The following is a 23,034-nucleotide window of genomic DNA, read 5'->3' as shown; positions in this document are numbered from 1 at the left end:
GATTTAAACATCCTAGATGAAAGTTTGAGCAAAATAAATGAAGTTTTAGAGGTTTTGCGAGTTCAGGGTGCTAGTATTGGTTTGAAAATTAATGATAGGAAGACTAAGTCACTAAGGCTAGGATTAAGTGAAGATGAAAAGGTGACGTTGGGTAATGAAAAGATTGATCAGGTGGGCAGCTTCACTTACCTTGGTAGTATTATTAGTAAACATGGTGGGAGCAGTGAAGATGTTAAAAATAGAATAGCCAAGGCTCAGGGTGTTTTATCACAGTTAAAAAAAAGTCTGGAAGAATAGGAAGATAAGTCTGCAAACTAAGATTAGAATATTAGAAGCTACAGTGATGACAGTGGTCATATATGGCTCTGAAGCATGGACGCTCCGAAAACCGGATGAAGATTTGCTAGATGTTTTCCAGAGAAATTGCTTAAGGATTGTTCTGGGTACCCGGCTGACTGACCGTATTTCAAACAATAAGATATACGAAAAAAGTGGTTCAATACCGCTCTCTTGTGCTATAATGAAAGAAAGGTTGATGTTGTGCGAATGAAGGATGATAGATTGCCGAAAATTGTTCTTTTCGACCAACCATCTAGGGATAAACGAACAACAAGTCGCACCCGTCTGGGGTGGGAGGACGTCATAAAGAAAGATTTAAAGGAAATGGAAACTTCGTAGGCGGGTGTAAAAAGGGAGGCTCTGAATAGATTGGGATGGTGGAGGAGCGTGCGTAGCTGTGTTGGCCTCAGGCGGCTTGGTGCTGTGGTGAGTTGTTAGTAGTAGTAGTAGTAGTAGTTGTCGTGAGCTACCTTGTCACTGTTACATTCTCTTGATGTTTCAAAGTTCATTTTAGATTTTTTTCGTTGAAATGTAAGAGTTAGAATATTTCAATAATGTTTTGTCGTGGTTTACCTTGTCACTGTTACATTCTCTTGATTTTTCAAAGTTCATTTTGGATATCTGTCGTTGAAATGTAAGAGTTGGAATATTTCAGTAGTGTTTGTTGTGGTTTACCTAGTCACTGTTACATTCTCTTGATGTTTCAAAGTTCATTTTAGATTTCTTTCGTTGAAATGCAAGAGTTGGAATATTTTAGCAGTGTTTTGTCGTGATATACCATGTCACTCGTATATTCTCTTGATCTCTCAAAAATCATTTCAGATTTTTTTCGTTGAAATGCAAGACTTGGAATATTTCAATTGTGTTTTTTTATGGTTTAATATGTCAATGGTACATTATCTTTGCGCTACAAATTTCATATTGAATTTTTTTTTCATTGAAATGTAAGAGCTGGAATATTTCAGTACTGTTTTGTCATGGTTTGCCTTGTCACATTTTCATTCTCTTGATTTTTCAAAGTTCATTTTGGATTTCTTTCGTTGAAATGCAAGAGTTAGATTATTTCAGTAGTGTTTTGTCGCGGTTTTCCTTGTCACTGTTACATTCTCTTGATTTTTCAAAGTTCATTTTAGATTTTTTTCGTTGAAATGTAATAGTTGGAATATTTCAATAGTGTTTTGTCTTGGTTTACCTTGTCACTATTACATTCTCTTGATTTTTCAAAGTTCATTTTGGATATCTGTCGTTGAAATGTATGAGTTGGAATATTTCAGTAGTGTTTGTTGTGGTTTACCTAGTCACTGTTACATCCTCTTGATGTTTCAAAGTTCTTTTTAGATTTTTTTTTGTTGAAAAGTAAGAGTTGGAATATTTCAGTAGTATTTGGTGTGGTTTACCTAGTCACTGTTACACTCTTTTGATGTTTCAAGGTTCATTTTGGATTTTTTCGTTGAAATGTAAGAGTTGGTTCATGTTACTAGTCTTTCGTCGTGATTTACCATGACACCGTTACATTTTCTTGATTTTTAAGAATTCATTTTAGATTTCTTTACTTGAAATGCAAGAGTTGTCATATTTCAGTAGTGTTTTGTCGTGATTTACCTTGTCACTCTTACATTCTCTTGATGTCTCAAAGATCATTTTGGATTTTTTCGTTGAAATGCAGAAGTTGTAATATTTCAGTAGTGTTTTGTCATGGTTTACCTTCTCACTGTTACATTCTCTTGATGTTTCAAAGTTCATTTTAGATTTTTTTTTCATTGAAATGTAAGAGCTGAAATATTTCAGTACTGTTTTGTCATGGTTTACCTTGTCACAGTTTCATTCTCTTGATTTTTCAAAGTTCATTTTGGATTTTTTTTTGTTGAAATTTAGGAGTTGGAATATTTCAGTTGTGTTTTGTCATGGTTTACCTTGTCTCTGTTACATTCTCTTGATGTTTTTAAGTTCATTTTAGATTTTTTTGTTGAAATGTTTTGTTTTGTTGAAATTTCAGTAGTGTTTGTCGTGGTTTAGCTTGTCACTGTTACATTTTCTTGATGTTTCAGAGTTCATTATGTTTTTTTTTCGTTGAAATGCAAGAGTTGGAATATTTCAGTAGTGTTTTATCGTGATTTACCTTATCACTGTTACATTCTCTTGATGTCTCAAAGTTCATTTTGGATCTTTTTCATTGAAATTCTAGAGTTGGAATATTTCAGTAGTGTTTTGTCATGGTTTACCTTGTCACTGTTACATTCTCTTGATGTTTTTAAGTTCATTTTAGATTTTTTTTTGTTGAAATGTAAGAGCTGGTATATTTCAGTAGTGTATGTTGTGGTTTACCTAGTCACTGTTACATTCTCTTGATTTTTTCAAAGTTCAATAGGTTAGGTTAGGTTAGATTAGGTTAGGTTAAGTTAGGTTAGCCTACGTACGCGCGTATTCCAACTCTTGCGGGGGGCCCTTTGAGGCCCGGTAGGCCCTGTGGGGGCCCGGGGATGGGGCCTTTGGGGGACCTGGGGGAGGGGGACTTTGGGGGCCCAGGGAGAGGGGGCCCTTTTGGTTTGGGGTAGGGGACCTTACAACACTGTTCAAATGGAACTTTTGTATTATAACGACCACAGAGTTTCATCCAAAATCATCTTCTAAAATGTCTCAAACTGTTTCGCCCAAATCATCTTGTAAAATGTCTCATACTGTTTCACCCAAATAATCACCTAAAAGTAATTTCTGCATCTTCCTCTGCTTTAATACCCCTGCACTGTCAAATTTGAAATTCCCAAGAGACAAATTCCTGCGTTAAATATATTCAATCTGTCTTGAATTTCTGAAAATATATCTTAGGTGTTTCTACTTATACTATTATGGCTCCAATAGAATATCAATTTATCTCTCTGATCTCAAGACCAGAGAAGCCATATTTAAAAATGAAATCCCCTTATGTTTCTTGTCCCAGTCGATTTTGCAAATCAATTTCTCAGAAATCTAGTTCCCCTCGATTATGCAAATCAATTTCTCAGAAATCTAGTTCCCCTCGATTATGCAAATCAATTTCTCAGAAATTCTCTCCCCTTCGTGGATCAATAAATCATGAATAAATTATCCTCAGTGAGAAAAACCATGAAAAAACATTCTCAGTGAGAAAAACCATGAAAAAACATTCTCAGTGAGAAAAACCATAAAAAAATGCATAATTTATGTAAGTTTAGTAACTCATGATAGGTTCCTACTGTTTTAATAACAATTTAAAGAAAAATACATCAAGTATAACTCAAGAAAATCTGGTTAATTTTTAAATTGTCATAGGGGCTGGACAAATATGTTTTACGGAGTATTTTTGCTTGGCTTCCTCCTTCTTTCATTTACATGTGTTGATTCATATTTCAAACATTATCCAACTGTCGAAGTATACCATACATAAAACATAAAACAATATTTACAATGCACAAAAGAACATACAATGGCAAGCAGAAATATATGTAAAACACAAAAACACATCAACCTGTCCTACCAATTTTTCCACAATCATTTATAATCATTTTGAATAGGAAAACTTAAAATTTTACCTTAAAAAATAATCAAGCATCAGTTCCTAATCACGAAATGTGGATGACCCACCTCAGTACTGGAAGGAAAATGGAAGTTAATTTCCAATCAATTTGCCAGTCTCAACCAATTAGCTTGGTCGAACTTAAATGAATTTATATAATGGACGATATTAGAAAATTGAACAGCTTTTCGAAGAGCATGCATAGCAATTCAACGTAATCTTGTATGATTCGAATATGTTTCTCAATTATCATTAAACTAAAATGAAAACATTATGACGTTAAAAACTTTTAACTAAGACAGTGAACGTTTAGAAGTTTTCCTTAGGGGTATTCTCATTGAATTTCCTTTCTTTTAAGCTCGTGACAAAGCGTGGTAAGCTGGTATACTAATGAAAGTCTAAATATTAGTATACGTAAAAAAAGGTATATTTCAAAATAGTGTGGAGGGACAAAAAATCTAGAGGTCAACTGGTCGAAAAAAATTCCTTCAGTCAAACTTGGAAGTCTATTCTAACTGCGGGATGTGGCTATAATTGTCATGAATTAATATCAACTTATCCACTTTGTGTGGACTGATACTGCTTTCAATAAGAAAATTCAAAATATTATTATTTGAATATAAAATTCCCTACCCCCCCCCCCTCTGGACACCACCTTGATAGGATACCGTCTCTGCTTTAAATTAAAAAAATAACTTTTTGGCATCCCTGCTTTCAATAAAAAAAAAAAATCAAAGTACTATCACTTAAATATAATAACTCCCTATGCCCCCACCTCTGGATACCGTCTTCATAGGATACCGTCTCTACTTTAAATTAAAAAAATAGCTTCTCGGCATCCCTGCTTTCAATAAAAAAAATTCAACATGCTATCATTTAAATATAATATTTCCCTACCCCTCCCCCCTGGATACCATGCACCTTGATAGGGTACCTTCTCTGCTTTAAATTAAAAAATAATTAACTTTTTGGCATCCCTGCTTTAAAAAATAAACAAATTTGACCTACTATCATTTAAATATAATATCTCCCTACCCCCCTCCCCCCTCTGGATACCACCTTGATAGAATACCGTCTCCACTTTAATTTTGAAAAAATGACTTTTTGGCATCCCTGCTTTCAGTAAAAAAAATGGTACTATCACTTAAATATAATAACGCCCTGTGTCCCTCCCCCTCTGGATACCATCATCTTGATAGGATACCGTCTCTGCTTTAAATAAAAAAAATTAATTTATTGGCATCCCTGCTCTCAAAAAAAATTCGAGGTATTATCATTTAAATATGATAGCTCCCCCCTCTGTATACCACCTTGATAGGATGCCGTCTCTGCTTTAAAGTAAAAAAAATTAACTTTTTACATCCTTGCTTTCTTTAAAAAAAATTTCGAGATATTATCATTTAAATGTAATACCTCCCTACCCCCCCCCCCGCCTCTGGATACCACCTTGCTAGGATACCTTCTCAGCTTTCGATTAAAAAATAATTTATTTAATAATTAACTAGGTCACTATATGGTTAAAAAAAACACGCGAAATAACGTTAAACAGCTCAGTGTTCCAAGAAAAAAAAATTGAGGGTATGAGTAAAGGGGTACAAAGACAACAACAAAAAAGGCGAAATTATTCAGATATACCTCAAACTGTTGGAAAATTGAGTCACAGATTCACCATGGCATTCAATAAGATCCAAATAGTCTAATTAAAAGGGAGCACACACAAAAGCCAAATTAGGCCAGTAGCATACAAAAAATCACAAAATACCCAAGACAATGAACAAGTCCCAATGGAGGGCCCTGGGTCTATCAAAATATTTGAATGAGTTCCCAGGGAATTTGATAGTATTTTCTTCCATCTCTGCTTTAAATGAGAAAAATAAATATATTTTTGGCATCCCTGCTTTCAATATATAAAATGAGGTATTATCATTTTAAAATGATAGAACCCTATCCCGCCCCTATAAACAATATTTTACAGTTTTTTTTATGAATTATATTTTTGGGGTAACTTCCGGTTCAATCTTTAATTCCCCAACTTTGTACATAGCTTAGTCTATAGCTAAATTTTGTCTTAATAGAAGGTTTTTTTTTTTTTTTTGGGGGGGGGGGGTAAAATATTTTTCAGAAAGAAGATTTTATTTTCTTGGATCTATCAAGTGTTCAATAATTGAGTATTGAACATTAGGAAAATATTTTCTAAAAACCGCAAAAGAAAAAAAAATTCCGCAAACTTACAATTCAGCTGTAGAAACGATCTTTCTGCTATCAATTTCAAAATGAAACTGTTGTGAATGTTGCGTTCTATAATTCTATTCAACTTGAAAATAAACTTCTTGACTACAAATGATGTAAGGAATTGCAAGTGGGAAACTGGATTTTAAAAGATTTAAATTCATTTCATAAAGACGATATTTTTTTGTCAACATATGAAGAACTCTGTATATTGCAATATTTGCAATACAATTGCATATTGTATATGTCTGGGTTTTATGCAAAGTAACAAAAGAGACGATAATTAACTAACCAGAGAGTAGCGAAGAATTATGGTATGCAAAGTAATATTTGGCAGGGAAAGTCACTGGTGATAAATCTCTAGGGGTGGCACTGTGATTGTGTGATTTTCGGGGAACCAAATTTTTTTTAGAGGTGACGCATAGATTTTCTGGGTAATACTCGAAAATTCGGGAATAGTGCAAGCCCTGTGTGATTTCTAATCAGGAATAACGAAATACTAAACCACACGAGAAGGAAAAGCTCCGACTTTGCGGTTGACGCAATAAAGGATTGCCGCAAAATTAATTTAAAGTCGACTGAACGCCACCACCTTTGCCGGCAGTGGCGCACCTGCGGCGTGCCGGTGGCGTTGCGAAACTTTGGCGGCGTTCGACCGGGCCTCTTGTCGACGGCGTTCGGTCAGTCTGCCGGCACGGTGCCGGGGTCTAGCTGAGATGTATTGGGAATTAGCATTATCACAGTTCATTTTGATTTAATCTTAAGGAAACAATTAGTTTTTAAACATAATAGGCAATGGGAGGGTGGGCGTGGGAGGGTGGGCATGGGAGGATGGGAGTGGAAGGGGATTAGTTGCCCTCCAACCACTTTCGACTATTAAAAAGGGCATCAACCCTTTCTATTTTCAATCGAATGAGCCCTTTTCGGAGTTCCCACGACAACTCTTTCGATACGAAGTGCCCTGGTCTAAAATACAACAACAACAAAATAATACATTACACCCACATCGATCTTTACAATAAGAATGTCAAGCCTTCCAATCACTTTCGACTATTAAAAAGGGCACTAGGCTTTTCGATTTCCAATCGAATGAGCCCTTCTGGATACGACAACGCTTTCTATAAACACCTTATATGCCCCTAGGGCATAAACTGCAACCCTTACCCTAAGGTCTGTTAGGATGGTTGTCATCCTCTAAGACCAAATTTCCAGAACTTTCAACCGCGTTAAACAAAATGGCTGTCTCAAAATTTTGACTGGATGTGTTGGGGGAAATGATGGGCGTTAGAGGGGCGGTAGTCACACTCCAATCACTTTCAACTATTAAAAATGGCCCTAGCCCTTTCAATTTCCAATCAAGTGAGCCCTTTTGAAGTTTCTACGACAAAACTTTCAATAAAAATCTTATATGCCCCCAGGGCACAACTTACAACCCTTGCCCTGAGTACTGGGGGTTGTCATTCTTAAAGACCTAATTTCCGGAACTTTCTACAACGCTGAACAAAATGGCTATCTGAAAATTTTGTTTGGATGTGTTTGGAGGAATGGTGGGCATGAGAGGGGGATTAGCTACCCTCCAATCACTTTTGACTATTACAAAGGGCACTAGCCCTTTCAATTTTGAATTGAATGAGCCCCTTTTGAAGTTTTTGGAAAACTCTATCTATAAGAACCTTATATGCCCCAAGGGAAGAACTTACAACCTTTGCCAAATATTAAAAAGGCACTAGCCCTTTCAATTTCCAATCAAATGAGCCCTTTTGAAGTTTCTACGACAACCCTTTCAATAAAAACCTTATATGCCCCCAGGGGATAACTTACAACCCTCGCCCTGAGGGATGGGGGGGGGTCATCCTCAGACACCTGATGTTGGAATCTTTTTACTGCATTGAACAAAATGGCTATCGGAAAATTTTGATTAGATGTGTTTTGGTGAATGGTGGGCGTGAGATAGAGGTTAGTTACCGTCCAATCACTTTCAACTATTAAAAAAGGCACTATCCCTCTCAATTTCTGATTCAATGAGCCCCTTTTGAAGTTTTTGCGACAACTCTATCATTAAAAACCTTATATGCCCCCTGGGCATAACTTACAACCTTTTCCCTGGGGACTCTCAGGGGTTTGTCATCCTTAAATACATAATTTCCAGAACTTTCAACTACGTTGAAAAAAAGAGCTCTCTCTAAACTTTGATTGAATCTTTTTGGGGAAATGGTGGGCGTTAATTACTCTCCACTCACTTTCGACTATTAAAAAGGGCAATTTCGACTTCCAATCAAATTAGCCCTATTCGAAATTTCTATAACTCCTTTCTATATAAAGTTTATATGCCCCCAGGGCATAACTTAGAAGTAGCAAGTTTTTGTTAACACTAACAGATTTTCACTTCGAAGTAACAACTTTTTCTTTAATACTAACAAAGTTTTACTTAATACTATCAAACTTCTCTTGGAAGCAACAGTTTTTTCCTTAATAGTAAGAATTTGTTTCTAATAGCAACAAGTTTTCGGTCAAAGATAAGAAATGTTCTTAGAAGTAACACTTTTCTGTTTACGCTCACAAGTTGTCTGTTAGAAAACTTCTTAACTACATTAAGTTAAATAGGTTTCAGTTAGGTTTATTTAACTTAGTTTAGCATAACTGCTCATGCTTTGAAACGAAAAAGTTCCAAAATGAACTTTTAAACATCTACAGATGTAACACAGACAAGATGAAGCACAACACAACACTACAAAAACCTCTTGAGTCATATGTTTCAAACGAAAAAAATACTTTCATAATGCACTTTGAAAACATCAAAAGAGGTAACACAGGCAAGATAAGCTACAACACTACAAAAATATCTTGATTCATATGTTTCAAACGAGAAACTTCCAAAATGCACTTTGAAAGCTTCAAGAGAGGTAACAATGACAAGATATAACATGAGACAACACCACAAAAATATCTTGAGTCATATGTATCAAACGAAAAAACTTCGAAGATGCACTTTGAAAGCGTGAATAGAGGTAACAGTGACAAGATAAACAACGACACAACACTATAAAAACATTCTGGGTTAAACGTTTCAAACTTTAAAAATTCCAAATGCGCTTTGATACATCAAGTGTGGTAACACTGACAAGATGAACCACGACACAACACTATAAAAATAATTTGAGTCATACGTTTCAACGAGAAAACTTCCAAAAGGTACATTGAAACATCTACAGATGTAACACAGACAAGATAAACCATGAAACAGCAGTGCAAAAACATCTGAGTCATACGTTTCAAACGAAAAAAACTTTCATAATGCACTTTGAAATATCAAGTGAGGTAACACTGACAAGATAAAGCACGACACAACAAAAGTAGCTTGAGTTATATGATTCAAACGATAAACTTCCAAAATTCCCTCTGAAACATCAACTGAGGTAACCCTGACAAGATAAGCCATGACACAACACTATTAAAACATTCTGAGTCATATGATTCAAACGAGAAAACTTCTAAGATTCAAACGAGGATAACTTGCTACTTCTGACAGAAAACTTGTAATCATAAACGAAAAAATTGTTACTTCTATGGGAAATTTGATAATTTTAGGTAAATGTATGTTAGTATTGAGGAAAAAAGTAGTTACTTCGAAGAGAAAATTTGTTAGTGTTAAGGAAAACTTGTTATCATAACGATAAAATTGTTAATTGTAAGAAAAATGTGGTGTTCTTGACAGAAAAATTGTTACTTCTAACAGATAGCTTGTTATCACTGATGAAAAATTGTTACTTCTATGAGAAATTTGTTATCTTTGGCGGAAAACTTGGTGCTATTAGAAGAAATTTGTTACTGCTAAGAAAAAAAACTGTTTTTTCTAAGAGAAATTTGAGTGTGTTAAGTAGAAGTTTGTTAGTATTAAGTAAAAAGATGTTGCTTCGGTGAGAAAATTTGATAGTGTTAAGGATAACTTGCTACTTCTGGCAGAATACTTCTGGTAACGAAAAAATTGTTACTTCAAGGAAAAATTTGTTATCTTTGCTGGGCAACTTGGTAGTTCTAGCAGAAATCGTGTTATCACTGGTGAAAAATTTTTACTTTTAAGAGAAATTTGATACTAATTGGTAAAATTTTGTTAGCATTAAGGAAAAGTTGTTACTTCGAAGAGAAAATTTGTTAGTGATAAGGAAAACTTGCTACTTCTGGTAGAAGTTTTTTTATCATAACGAAAAATTGTTAATTCTAAGAAAAAATTTGGTATCTTTGACAGAAAAGTTGCTACTTATAACAAATAACATGTTATCACTTGCGAAAAATTGTTACTTCTACGAGATATTTGTTATATTTGACTGAAAACTTGGTGCTATTAGAAGAAATTTGTTACTGCTAAGAAAAAAACTGTTACTTCTAAGAGAAATTTGATAGTGTTTTGTAAAAGTTTGATATTGTTAAGGAAAAGTTGATACTTCGAAGAGAAAATTTGTTAGTGTTAAGGAAAACTTGCCACTTCTGGCAGAAAACTTGTTATCATAACGAAAAAACTGTTACTTCTAGGAAAAATTTGTTATGTTTGACGGAAAACTTGGTGCATTTAGAAGAAATTTTTTACTGTTAAGAAAAAAAACTGTTTCTTCTAAGAGAAATTTGAGTGTGTTAGGTAAAAGTATGTTAGTATTAATAAAAAAAGTTGATGCTTCGAAGAGAAAATTTGTTAGTGTTAAGGAAAACTTGCTACTTCTGGCAGAAAAATTGTTATCATAACGAAAAATTTGAAACATCAAGTGAGGTAACACTGACAAGATAAAGCACGACGCTACAAAAGTATCTTGAGCTATATGATTCAAACGATAAACTTCCAAAATTCCCTTTGAAACATTAACTGAGGTAACCCTGACAAGATAAGCCACGACACAACACTATTAAAACATTCTGAGTCATATGATTCAAACGAGAAAACTTTCAAGATGGTACTTTGAAACATTAACAGAGGTAACACTGAAAGGATAAGTCACTACACGACACTATAAAAATAGACGCTATCAAACGAGAAAACTTCTAAGATGCACTTAGAAACACTATTAGAGGTAACACTGACAAGATAAACCAAGACACGACCCTACAAAAATTACCCAAGTCATATGTTTCAAAGAAAAAAAACTTCCACAATGCAAATTGGAAGCATCAAGAGAGGTAACACAGACAAGATAAGTGAAGAGACAATGCTACAAAAATATCCCAAGTCATACGTTTCAAACGAGAAACTTCCAAAACTGCACTTTCAAAGCATCAACCGAAGTAACACTGACAAGATAAACCACGACACAGCACTACAAGAGCATTCTGAGTCATGCGTTTCAAACGAGAAACTTTCCAAAATGCAGTTTGAAATATCAAGTCAGGTAACAGTGAAAAGACAAACCACGACACAACACTACGAAAAGATCTTGAGTCTTACGTTTCAAACGAGAAACTTTCCGAAATGAACTTTGAAGTATCAACTGAGGTAACATAGACTAGATATAGCGTGACACAACACTATAAAAAATATCTTGAGTCATATGTTGCAAACGTGAAAACTTCCTAGATGTAACATTAACAGAGGTAACACTGACAAGATAAAGCACGACACAACACTACAGAACTTAACTCAAGTCATATGTTCAAATGCAAAACTTCCAAAATGCACATTGAAAAAATCAAGAGAGGTAAAACAGACAAGATGAGTCACGACACACCACTACACAAATATCCCAAGTCATACATATCAAACGAGAAACTTCCAAAATACACTTTGAAAACATCAACTGAGGTAACACTGGCAAGATAAACCACGACACAACACTATCAAAACATTTTGAGTCAAACGTTTCAAACGAAAAACTTCCAAAATGCACTTTGAAACATCAACAGATGTAACATAGACAATATAAGGTACGACACAAAAATACAATAAATATCTTGGGTCATATATTTCAAACGAGAAACTTCCAAAATGCACTTTGAAGCATCAGGAGAGGTAACACAGAGAAGATAAACCACGACACAGCAGTATAAAAACATTGTTAGTCATGCGTTTCAAACGAGAAACTTCCAAAATGCACTTTGAAAACATCAAGAGAGGTAACACTGACAAGATAAACCACGATAAAACAGCATAAAAACAATCTGAGTCATAAGATTCAAACAAGAAACTTTTAAAATGCACCTTGAAACATAAAGAAAGGTAACACACACAAGTTAAACCACGACACAACACTATCAAAACATTCTGAGTCACACGTCTCAAACGAAAAATTTCCAAAATGTACTTTAAAACATCAACTGAGGTAAAAAAAAGAGAAGATAAACCGCGACACAACACTACAAAACATTCTGAGTCAAGCGCTTCAAACGTAAAAAAATCCAAGATGCACTTTGAAAGCATCAAGAGAGGTAACACTGGCAAGATAAAGCAAGACATACCACTTCACAAAAATCTGAGTCATACTGGTATATTGTTCCATGCTGGCCTCAATTCTTAGGATTCCTCGGAAAAAACGCTTATGGCGGTTTTTTTTTCATTAAGTTTAAACTATCAATTCTAGTGTAAATGAATAATTATGCTGTAAAATGTCTTCCCCATTGGTTAGGTTAGGGTCCTCCGTTGGAAATGCCCGCTAGGGGGTCCCGGTTGAATTGGGTGCTAGGGTTCTGAATTAGTTAGGTTAGGGGGGTTGGGATTGCTCACTAGGGGCCCAGATGCTTGGGTCCCGGTTGAATTGGATGCTAGGGTACTCCGGTGGTTAGGTTGGTAGGTTAGGTTGGGGCCCCGGATGAAATGAGATGTTTGAGTCCCGTTAGAATTGCTTGTTAGGGCGCGGTGTCTTGAAGTTCTCCCCCCCCCCCCCTAATAGTAGCCCCTTGAAGGTTTCTCCCCACATCCTTAGGTTTTTAAGCATATAAAGCAAGGAAATCTCAAAAAATGTTTTGGAATGTCATGAAACATCTTGAATAAAAATGTCTTAGAAAACTTTTTGAAATGCTTGAAACGTCTTGAAATTTCTAGTCGGTGAAATTGCTTGCTAAGGGGTCCCGTTGGAATTGCTCTCTGGGGTCCTCCGATGGTTAGGTTAGGACCCTTCGTTGGAATTACTCACCTGGGCTCTGGTTGAATTGGGTGATTGGGTCCTGATTGAATTGCTGGCTAGGACCCCTCCCCCATCTTTCTTTAAATTACGCAAGATATTGTTTAAATTTCTTCCTTTTATAAGCCTTTTTATGTTTTTTTCATTCACATAGTCCTGTCTCAAAAACGTCGTATTTCGTTAAAGACTCTCAGAAATACCTCAGCTGAGCCAAAAAATTTTGCTTTAATATCAACCCCCCTCCTCTGGAATTACTTGCTTGGACCCCCCTATCTTTATTTAATTTATGTATGTTATTTTTTGTATTTTATCATATGTTAGGTTTTTTCATGCTTTGTGTTTTCAATTTGCATAGTCTTGTCTCAGAAACGCTGTATCGTTATCGTTGTATCGTTATATCGTTAAGGGGTCTCGGAAATACATCAATAGAGCCTAAAAATTTAACTCTAATATCAACCTCCCTACTCTGGAATTGCTTGCTTGGACCCCTGCCCTCCCATCCTTCTTTAATTTACGCATGTTATTGTTTATATTTTATAATATGTCAGGTTTTTTCATGTTTTTGATTTTACATTTCCATAGTCTTGTCTTAAAAAACAATGTATTTTAGTTAAGAGATCTCAGAAATACATCCATAGTGCCTTAAAGTTTACCTCTGATAATACACCCCTCCTCTGGAACTACTTGCATAGACCCCTCCCCCATTGTTCTTTAATTTACGTATGTTATTGTTTATATTTTATCTTATGTCAGGCTTTCTCATTTTTTTTTTGACGTATTTTTTCCTTTTTTCATGTTTTCCACGTTTTATTTTTTGTTTGTTTTGTTTTTTAACTGCTTTTTCATTGTTTTAATACTGTTGTAAATTTGTTTGAAATAATAAAACTTTTATTTACAATAAGCTTAATCCTTTAGATATGTTGTTTAGCACGACCGAGGTTTACGCAATTTAAGCACCCCTTTTTCCTTTACTGCTAAAATTACATTAAGAGCAATAGTTTTCCGTTAGCGTGCCAAATTTGGCAGTAAACACGTCGTTCTAGCGTGCTTGGAAAATTGGAAATATCCTTACTTGTAATAGACTACTTTTAAAATGTAGTTCTCGATAAAGTATTTTTGAGATAGCTTGGTGGTTCTGATGCTCGAGGCACTGTCCCAATGAAAGGAAATTGACCCTTCGAGTCCTAGTGAGGACAATGAACTAAAGAAAGGAAAAAAAGAAAGAAAGAAAAACAAAAAAGCTTTGAACGTTTCGGCGAAAAATAAAATGCCAAAAAAGTATTATGTGAAAATGATGTGCGCACTGTCATTACATAAGAAGCACGCCGTCTTTACGCAATGTGTGTGCTAGCCTCACATAAAGTGTGCGCTGTCATTAAGTTAAAAGAAAGAAAAAACACTTTGAACGTCTCGGGCAAAAATAAAATGTCAAAAAAGTATTATCTGACAGTGATGTGCACACCGTCATTGCTATAATGTGTACTGTCATTACGAAAAATGTGTGCCGTGCTCGGTTACAATCGGGGGTTCTCCACGGGTCCTGACGCAAGGCTACATAAAATTGGGTCATCCATATTACACCTGACCGTTTAAAATAGGGTAAGTCGTTTGACGTGATTGGAGTGCAAAGGGTTGTATCATGGGAATCTCGCCAGCTGTGTTCCCTTTAATAGAACACCTGGAAACAGGGCAGGTGCTCGGAACCTCGCCTATACTGAACCAGAATTGGAACCCCGGTAATCTTGCCAGGGCATGTTGTTGGAATCTTGCTATTTCATGTTGTTGGAATCTTGCCAGGGCTCTTGTCGGAATCCGGGGAGAGCATGTTGTCAAAAGCAAAGGGTACTACTGATGTTTACAGCAATTTTATCAGTTACGAGAAGAAATTGATTCGTATATGAATGACAAACAAAGGTCCTTGGAAGAATTCAAAAATGATGAGTGGTTACTGGATTTATGCTTTTTAGTGGATATTGTCAACAAACTCAATGAATTAAATATAGCCTATCATCGTAAGGAAAAGATAAGCTCTTAGTCAATACATTTAATCACATCAGAGCATTTCAGAAGAAATTGTTGTTATTTGAATCACTATGGAAAATTAATAATGCTCGCCACTTTCCATTGTTGAAAGAATTTAAGAAATCAAAATTTAACAATTATATCAAATATGCAAAAGAAATAAGAAAACTTGCAGATGTTTTTGAAAGCCGATTCAATAATTTAGAGTTGGAAAAAATACACCAAAATTTTTGAAATATATTCCAAAAAGGTGTTAACACTTTTGGTTCAACTCACACCTGCGAATCGTTTTTCTAAAATGAAATTGACCAAACACAAAACACGCAAAAAAACATAACTTTCAACACCAATTACGATGTGCAAATACCCAAATTGAGATCGACTTGCAAAAGTTAGTGAAAAAGGGGAGAAACAAATATCGCACTAGTGAAATAAATATTTTTCTATGATTGATTTTTTTTTTATTTTTTTTTTCGTATCATACATTTTTAACGATAAATAAAAGTTTTACTACTGATGACGGTCACTGCATATGTGACCGAAATATCTGGTATTTTTGTGAATTTCTATCACTGTTATCATCATCACTGTCTATTAAAAGGATTCTATCCATATTTGAACTTTTATTTATCGTCATGGAAAGGCAGTTTGGTCTCCGAAATTATCTACATACATTTTTAACAATGTGCATTTAGTATCATTATTGTTATGATATTATCTATATTTATGTGTAAAAATAATAGTAAAAATGAAGTTATGATGCATTTCCAAAGTGGCCCGCAAGATAATTTGGGTTGGCCACCCCTGATTTAGACTCTTGTTGTTAGAAGAGCATCGCCAAGTGCTGAAAACCATGTTGTGACCAAGATGGGCCCGAGATGCCAAAAAACCTCCATTTATACTGGTGGTTCCAGTGACTTCTTGCTTTCCGGCTCTATGCCGGCTTAAGCGCTTTGGTATAGACTTCAGAAGATGTGTCGGTACCCGTCCTGCACTGGTATCCGGGACCATTGCTTTTCCGAGGCCAAAAAAAATCTCACTAATTAAAAGAATATGAAAATTGGAATTTGGAATGTTGCAAAGTTAAAAAATAACTATTGTATCGACATTTTGACTGATGAATTGAGACGATTCGAACTGGACTTATTAAGAGTTTCAGAAACTCATACTCCAGGGGTAGGTAGCATGAAATTAAGTGATATAGAATTTGTTTACTCAGGCAGGAAGAAAAGGGTACAGAGACAGGGAGTAAGGCTCATGATAATTAAGGAAGTTTCTAAGTCCTGTTCAGGCTGGGAAGGTATTAATAATAGAATACTAATCACTGACTTCATGACTAAAAAGTGCAGGACATCCGTTGTGGTGTATATGTCCCTGTAGAACTGACTAATGGAGATATTAATGACTCAGATGAATTTTAAATTTTACTTACAGTTACAGGAGCAAATAGACAGGGTCCCGGATAGAAATATGGTGTTCTTATTAGGAGATTTTAGCGCCCAGATCTGTAGAAATAGGGATAGATGGTACCCTAGTCTAGGTAAATTTGATGTAGGAAAAGAAAACAGTAATGGCTACAAAAGTAGAGAGGCCCTAATGACTCGTGACGGGCACCACTGCTGCCATCTACAATTTAGTTTAATGCCGACGGGGCTCCATATATGGGCATAGAGTCCCTAGGGAGAACACCTGTGCTGTCAGTCCGACGGGGGCACCATATATGGGCATGTCCCCAGGGAGAACAGGTTTCCGAGAAATTGATTGCGTAACCTAGCCTAACCTCATGAGCTCGTGACGGGGCACCATATATGGGCATAGACTCCCTGGGGGGAAATAGATTTCTGAGAAATTGATTGCGTAATCGAGGGGAAAGTGGATTTCCGAGAACTTGATTACGTCATCGATTGGGAATTTTATTAATCCGATAACGGGAAACAAATCACGTGTCTCCTTCTAAGCCAATCATAGGGCTGGTTACATATTAGTGGGAGAGGATCACAGGAAATGTAAGGAAAGGATTTTTGCTATAGTTTTTTTATTAGTCTCTGAATAGAATTCAAAGGAGTGAGAAGAAGAACCGTTTGACTTTACTCATTTGGATATATATTTGTGTTGATGATGATGACGAGTGGAATGTTTACCCTATTAGAAGTTGATAGTTGAGTTGGTAGCAATAATACAAGAGCACCAAATATTGCGGTGGAAATCACGAGAGGATCAAGGCTTTGTCTGGAATGGCATGAAGTATATGCAAGATATGTGATATCCTTGAGCAAATTTAAAATGGAGGATCAATTATGTTTCGCTGCTAAAGTTGATATAGCACATGTGAATAGACTTCAATGTTCTTTAAGTGCATTAGTGAAACATATTGAAGACAATAAACTCTATCGCTAATTGTACATGCTTAGTATTATTGTTGTTGTAATTATTCAACAAAATGGTTTTGAAATCGAAAATGTTCCCTTTCTTTTCTGGTCAGCTTAGAATACTAGGGCAAACTAATCCTGGTCGGTCCAGAGTCAGCCTTCAGAGTGAAAGGTTTGAAAAATGATTAAATTTGAGAGAGAGAATTGGATCAAATCTAGTGTTTATCGAAAAACATTTGATTTTGGATGATGATTTTCTCGAGTTATCTCTTCAACGCAGGATATTCTCTCGGGGAACACTTGACAATATAATGAGGACTGATTCTCCCCCATTTGACTATTGTATGAATCTTTGTCGATGTGACTCAAATGCTTATACTCAATTTATTGATATATTAATTGGAACAAAGCAAAATCATATCGTGGATACACTTTTGAAGACATTGCCAATGGATTCAATGTAGATGGCTCCCCTCCACCATTCAAAAGAGGTAACGTCACAGAATTACTCCTTTCCCATTCTTCCGCCTTGAATTTATCCTTCGGCAGGGATGATCAGTTTCGTTTTAGCTGTGAGAGAGTCAAGTGACATTGGAAACCAAAAAAAATGTTCTATACATGTCCATTGTGCATGTACACTCTTGGCAGTTGGACTCAATGTGAGAATTGTATAATTATTGATGACTATAATGTAAAGTGTAAATTATGTAAATTACATAGAGGCTATGCAGTACAAATTAAAGAATGTAATTCATGTCTTGAGGAGATTTGTGACTCTCACTCGAGGGCACCTATGCTCCAATTGTCACTATGATAAATGTGATCAGTGGGAGAATACTTAACCCGCTATGATTGGAAAGAATCCCAAACGTGATTTTAGTTTATTTCTACGAGATTGGTATCGTCGTGGATTTAAATTATTCTGGGAGGAGCCAGGTCTACAATTCAACTGTTGGGTAACAAGACAATTTGGTTTCTAGGTCATCGTTGTGACGACACTGCCTATTATGACTATAAGCCAAGTGCTTGTTATATGGCTGTTATCAAATGCGAGTCCCAGTTTCAAAACACTATTTGTGAATTGCTTCAAATAGACAGTTTGAAACTCATGAACTTTATAATAGGAATGTAAATAGTATCATTGACTATACAAAAAGATATGACAAGAGTGAAGTTACATTGTACTGTAGAAAATGTGACCCTGACTTTGCAGTCAATAAAGATGAATATACAGTGAATCCAAATGATTTACCGACATTAGTGGTTCACGACAGTTGCCTATACATCGAAGAAGAAGAAATCTAAAGTGAAGATTTAAAGACACTGTTGTATATATATATATATATATATATGCATTTTATTAATAAACAAATTCACAAACATTTTTTAAGCACTTTACTCGTAGGACACTGAAATCAATACTGTACGGGTCTGAGAGGATATTTTCCACTAGAAAGTCGTTCAGATGTGGATTGTCAACATAAATGTTGAGAAACTGCTCATAAGTATAGCCGCGACATCGGAACACGAAATATAGTAGTGCATGGAAGCCACAGCTTTTAGTCGTTAGATCCTGCACTCTCTTCCGATTTTGAATAATAGTTTTCCCACTGCTCTCAATATATTTGCTGATATGGGGTGTGTAGAATGTATAGGGTAGCCCAAGAAGATCAAAAAATTCAATCGTCGTCTTCATTGTTTGAAAGATGCACAGCCAATGATCCATCAGCACAGTCGACGGACTGCTATTAACAATAATCAAGGTATTGTTGACACTTTGAATTTTTCCAAGAAAGTCTGAGGGCAGACAATAGGATTTGTACTGGGACATGTAGGGATCCATATTAAATACATTGATTATTTGACTGGTGTTCATGGCGCCAAGTTTAGTAGAACACTGCCTTCGGGAGTGATTTCCCAATAGGTTTCATATTGATTTAGTGCGATTAGTGCAATACTCTCAGCCAATGGGTTGGCAAATGTACACTCTAAACACACACTCCCCCTACGTACTATACTCATATCCTGCGTGCCAGACAAATCTAGTACAATGAGACCATGTGTTTTATCAAACATTTCTTCGGTTATACCATTTTCAAATAGTTGCGAATCATGATCTAGGGTTTGCAGGGTCAACTCATACAATGTTCTATAGGATTTATCAAAAGATAGATTGTAGAGTGGGATGCCGTTTACTTTGCACACAAGAGATGAAAGTCCAAATATCTCGAATTTATATGGACATTCAGTTCAAGATCCGGGTGTACTAACACTCTTTACAAATGCCGAAGTGAGCTTTGATAGTACTTTATCATTGATAAAGGATGAATCAGCGAATTTCCTGGAACCCATGATAATACGAAGCTGATTGGTGATTGTCTGGGGAACAATCAGTTTAATATTATTTCCACTGACTCTCAGTTTTTCAACTACCAAAGCAATAGAACTCACAACCTGTTGTTTGCGCACATGGAGTATCGCTGAGGCGAGGAAGAGACTTACATCAGGATTGGCAGCAAGTTCTTTTCTCAATATAAAATTAGATGGTGCAAGCGTCAGTTTTATATCCACTTTAACATTGGGTGGCAGCCATTGGGCTATATTAAATATTTCATGATATATTTTTCCAACTAGATGTAATTCACTAGTTGTAGCATTTTTAAGTGCATCTGTACTATCAGTATTAGTAATATATTCATATCCATTGGAGGTGCCTCTCAATTCCTTGTATGAAATGGATTTCATCAGCATAAACTGGATATAGTTTGTATAATTTGAGAAATTATTGTTTGTGCTCATCATCGTGCCTTTGATGCAGACAGTGATTTGACGAGATAAATTGTTTATTATACAGCTTTCATAGAGTATTCCATCGGCCCACATCAGCCTAGTGTTATCAGATTTCTTGACTTTCATTTGCAAATCTATTAATTTTAAAGACATGTCCATAAAGTAGCCTTTATTGGAATTGATTTGACTGTGAATATTATCAGGAAGGGGTTATTGAGGATAAAATTGTTCATAATATCCACGCTTGACACTCACATCCATATTTTCAGCATTGAATAAAATAAATGGGGTAGGGATTGAAGGCTAAAAATTCTTATGCAGCAGGTAGGAAATCTTAGGAAAAGAAATCTAGTTTCGATCTAACAATTCTATTCCTGGGGCTTCTTCTTCTACTAGTGCTTACAGTACGTGTCGGCTTTTTCCTTCTTTTCTTTGACAGGGGTGATGTCTTTCGTTTCCGACCTGAGTAGAGACTGATGAGTGATGCATTGTTTCTCGACCTTTTTAAACTATTACCATATCTCTCGCCAAGGGTTCGGGCACTGGACCTAAGATTTTCCGTAGCACTTTTTTTAAAATCCTTGCCAGAGCCCCAATTGTATAGTGTAGAGGATGCAAAATCTGTCGCAGCCAGTACAAGATGTTTTATAGCCAGTGGTAGTGAAGAGTAAAACAGCATAGTAAACCCGATGCCAAGGACAGAGCCAGACATCTTAGTTTGCCTCCTGTAATAGGACTTTCTATTGCCAAGATTTCTTGGGATAAGAGTTTTAACACAGTAGTCAATATCAGGACAAGTGAATACTACTTTTCTATTAGACATCTTGTGGTTGTTGTTGAACGATGGTAAGAAAATGGCATGTAATCACTGTCAAACCTTTTGAAATTACTATGGGATCTCCTAATTCAGTTCTTAGCCTTAACTGACAGAGTTCCAAACAGGAAGTGTTTACGAATATATAGTGAAGATACTTCATATTGTAGTGGTGAATATGTTCTCGATTGGTTTTTTGTTCAAGAACTCGTAGAAGGGGAACCTATGGATTACCGACCCGAGATGTTCCCATAAATGAGACGTAGAATAATATACAGGTGTCCGTGGAGAAGGCAGGCGGGTAGTCAGCAAAATTGAAATTAGTGTTTCCGGCACTTTTACCATTAATTATATTGAGCTTAAAGCTAAGAGCGTCCTTCGTGTTATCAATGAGAATAACCGATTCACTGAAAATAGGTGAAATAATGTAGAGCTTGACCTCCTCCTTTGAATATTTGATATTAAAAGCACCTTTTTACGAGTGAAACTTCTTTTATTAATAGAATGCTATAAATCATTCATAAGGGTGAGTTCCTACTAGGTAATTCTATATATGGATAATCCATCCAATTGATCTTTCTAGTTTGATCTTGATACCTTTACGATGACGGTCGTGGTCAATCATAGGGTCAAAATTTTATTTAACGTCAATGATCTTTTCTCGGGATTTCATAGGAATTTTTGAGAACAAAGTCGACAAGAGCCACTTCATACTTTCCGTCGTCTAATTTGATGGTGTGGGAGATTTTCGTTCAAAAATCACTTGTTCTATTCAAATTATTGTCGAAAGGAATTGAAAATATTGGAAAGGAAAGTCACATAGAAATCATTGGGTATTGTTAATATCTTCAGCACTGACCCAAGAATCAAAATCTGAGTTGTATCCTAGCCAGCGAACAAGCAACTGTCTCTTTCCCCTACGAGTACGACTCTTTAACATCTTTTCGATTTGATAAATTTCACTAGTGTTTCTAAGTTTTTGCAGTTCATATTCATAAATTGGTGTCTCGCAGTCAATATGTTGTGGGTTCGGTGTCGAGGATTTTGGACACTTTTAAAAGTTCAGAGCTCCATAAATAATTCCCCTTTTCAAAAATATTGGTGGTTCTATTAATTCGAACAGTATCACCAACATTGAATTTCTTTCTTCATTCATAGGAGTTTCTTTAAGTCAAATTATTTCACACATTGGAACTATTGCGTTGTAGGAAAAGCTATCAGAATGTATTTTTCACTGTAAATGAACTTCCCGAATGGCTTGACGTTGGACAATGCAGCCTCGATGGGGTCGATAGTGTTGATATATCACTGCACATGGATTATCTAATTCGTGCCAAATCCATGAATTTTCATACGATTGTTCGAATATTTCAATGCCTGACAACTGCATTTTTGACCGTAATGGAATGCTAGGCATAGCGACAAAGACACTGATGCCGGTATATTTGCTAGGTGATGTGAGCCGTGAGTTATGTCTAAGTAGAGCCTAGCAAATGCAGCGGAACAAGCTTATTGCGATATTGTGCCATGAACCTGTGATTCTAGAGTGGTGCAATTCAAAGCAAGGGTTCACATACATTTGCTCTGATGAAACAGATTGTATAGAACTAGGGCTAAGGAAATCTGTTCATCATGAAAGCGAACGGTAAACAGTTGTAGCCTTTTTTGTGAGAAATTCTCAATGAATTCAGCCAAATCATCAATAATCAGGCACGAGCTTGGTTCAATACAATTGAAAATATTAAGTCCCCGTATTAATTGTATTAGTATGGTTGGGGTAATGGATTTCATTTGATCATTTGACTCTTTTAAAATACTATAGCAATAATACACTCTCGT

At 35.8% G+C, this 23,034-nt stretch overlaps 1 protein-coding gene across 4 annotated transcripts in view; it reads right to left on the bottom strand.

Annotated features, from left to right (window-relative positions):
* Positions 1-23,034, bottom strand: part of LOC148955585 (uncharacterized) — a 136,665-nt gene that overhangs the window by 60,151 nt on the left and 53,480 nt on the right. Inside the window, exon 2 of one of the 4 annotated variants that reach the window (XM_089103101.1) lies at positions 3,888-3,946. The exons of the other annotated variants lie outside the window; for them this stretch is intronic. Within the exon in view, the coding sequence (XP_088959227.1) occupies positions 3,888-3,907 (20 nt within the window). The 5' untranslated portion in view covers positions 3,908-3,946. The remainder of the gene's footprint in view (positions 1-3,887; positions 3,947-23,034) is intronic. 4 annotated transcript variants of the gene reach the window in all.

This window comes from Artemia sp. Qi Xiang Cuo, chromosome 2, assembly GCF_049724085.1.
Source record: "Artemia sp. Qi Xiang Cuo chromosome 2, ASM4972408v1, whole genome shotgun sequence".
In the NCBI taxonomy this organism is placed as follows: domain Eukaryota; kingdom Metazoa; phylum Arthropoda; class Branchiopoda; order Anostraca; family Artemiidae; genus Artemia; species Artemia sp. Qi Xiang Cuo.
The sequence above is the reverse complement of the archived record's forward strand: the minus strand, read 5'-3'. Positions and strand labels throughout refer to the sequence as shown.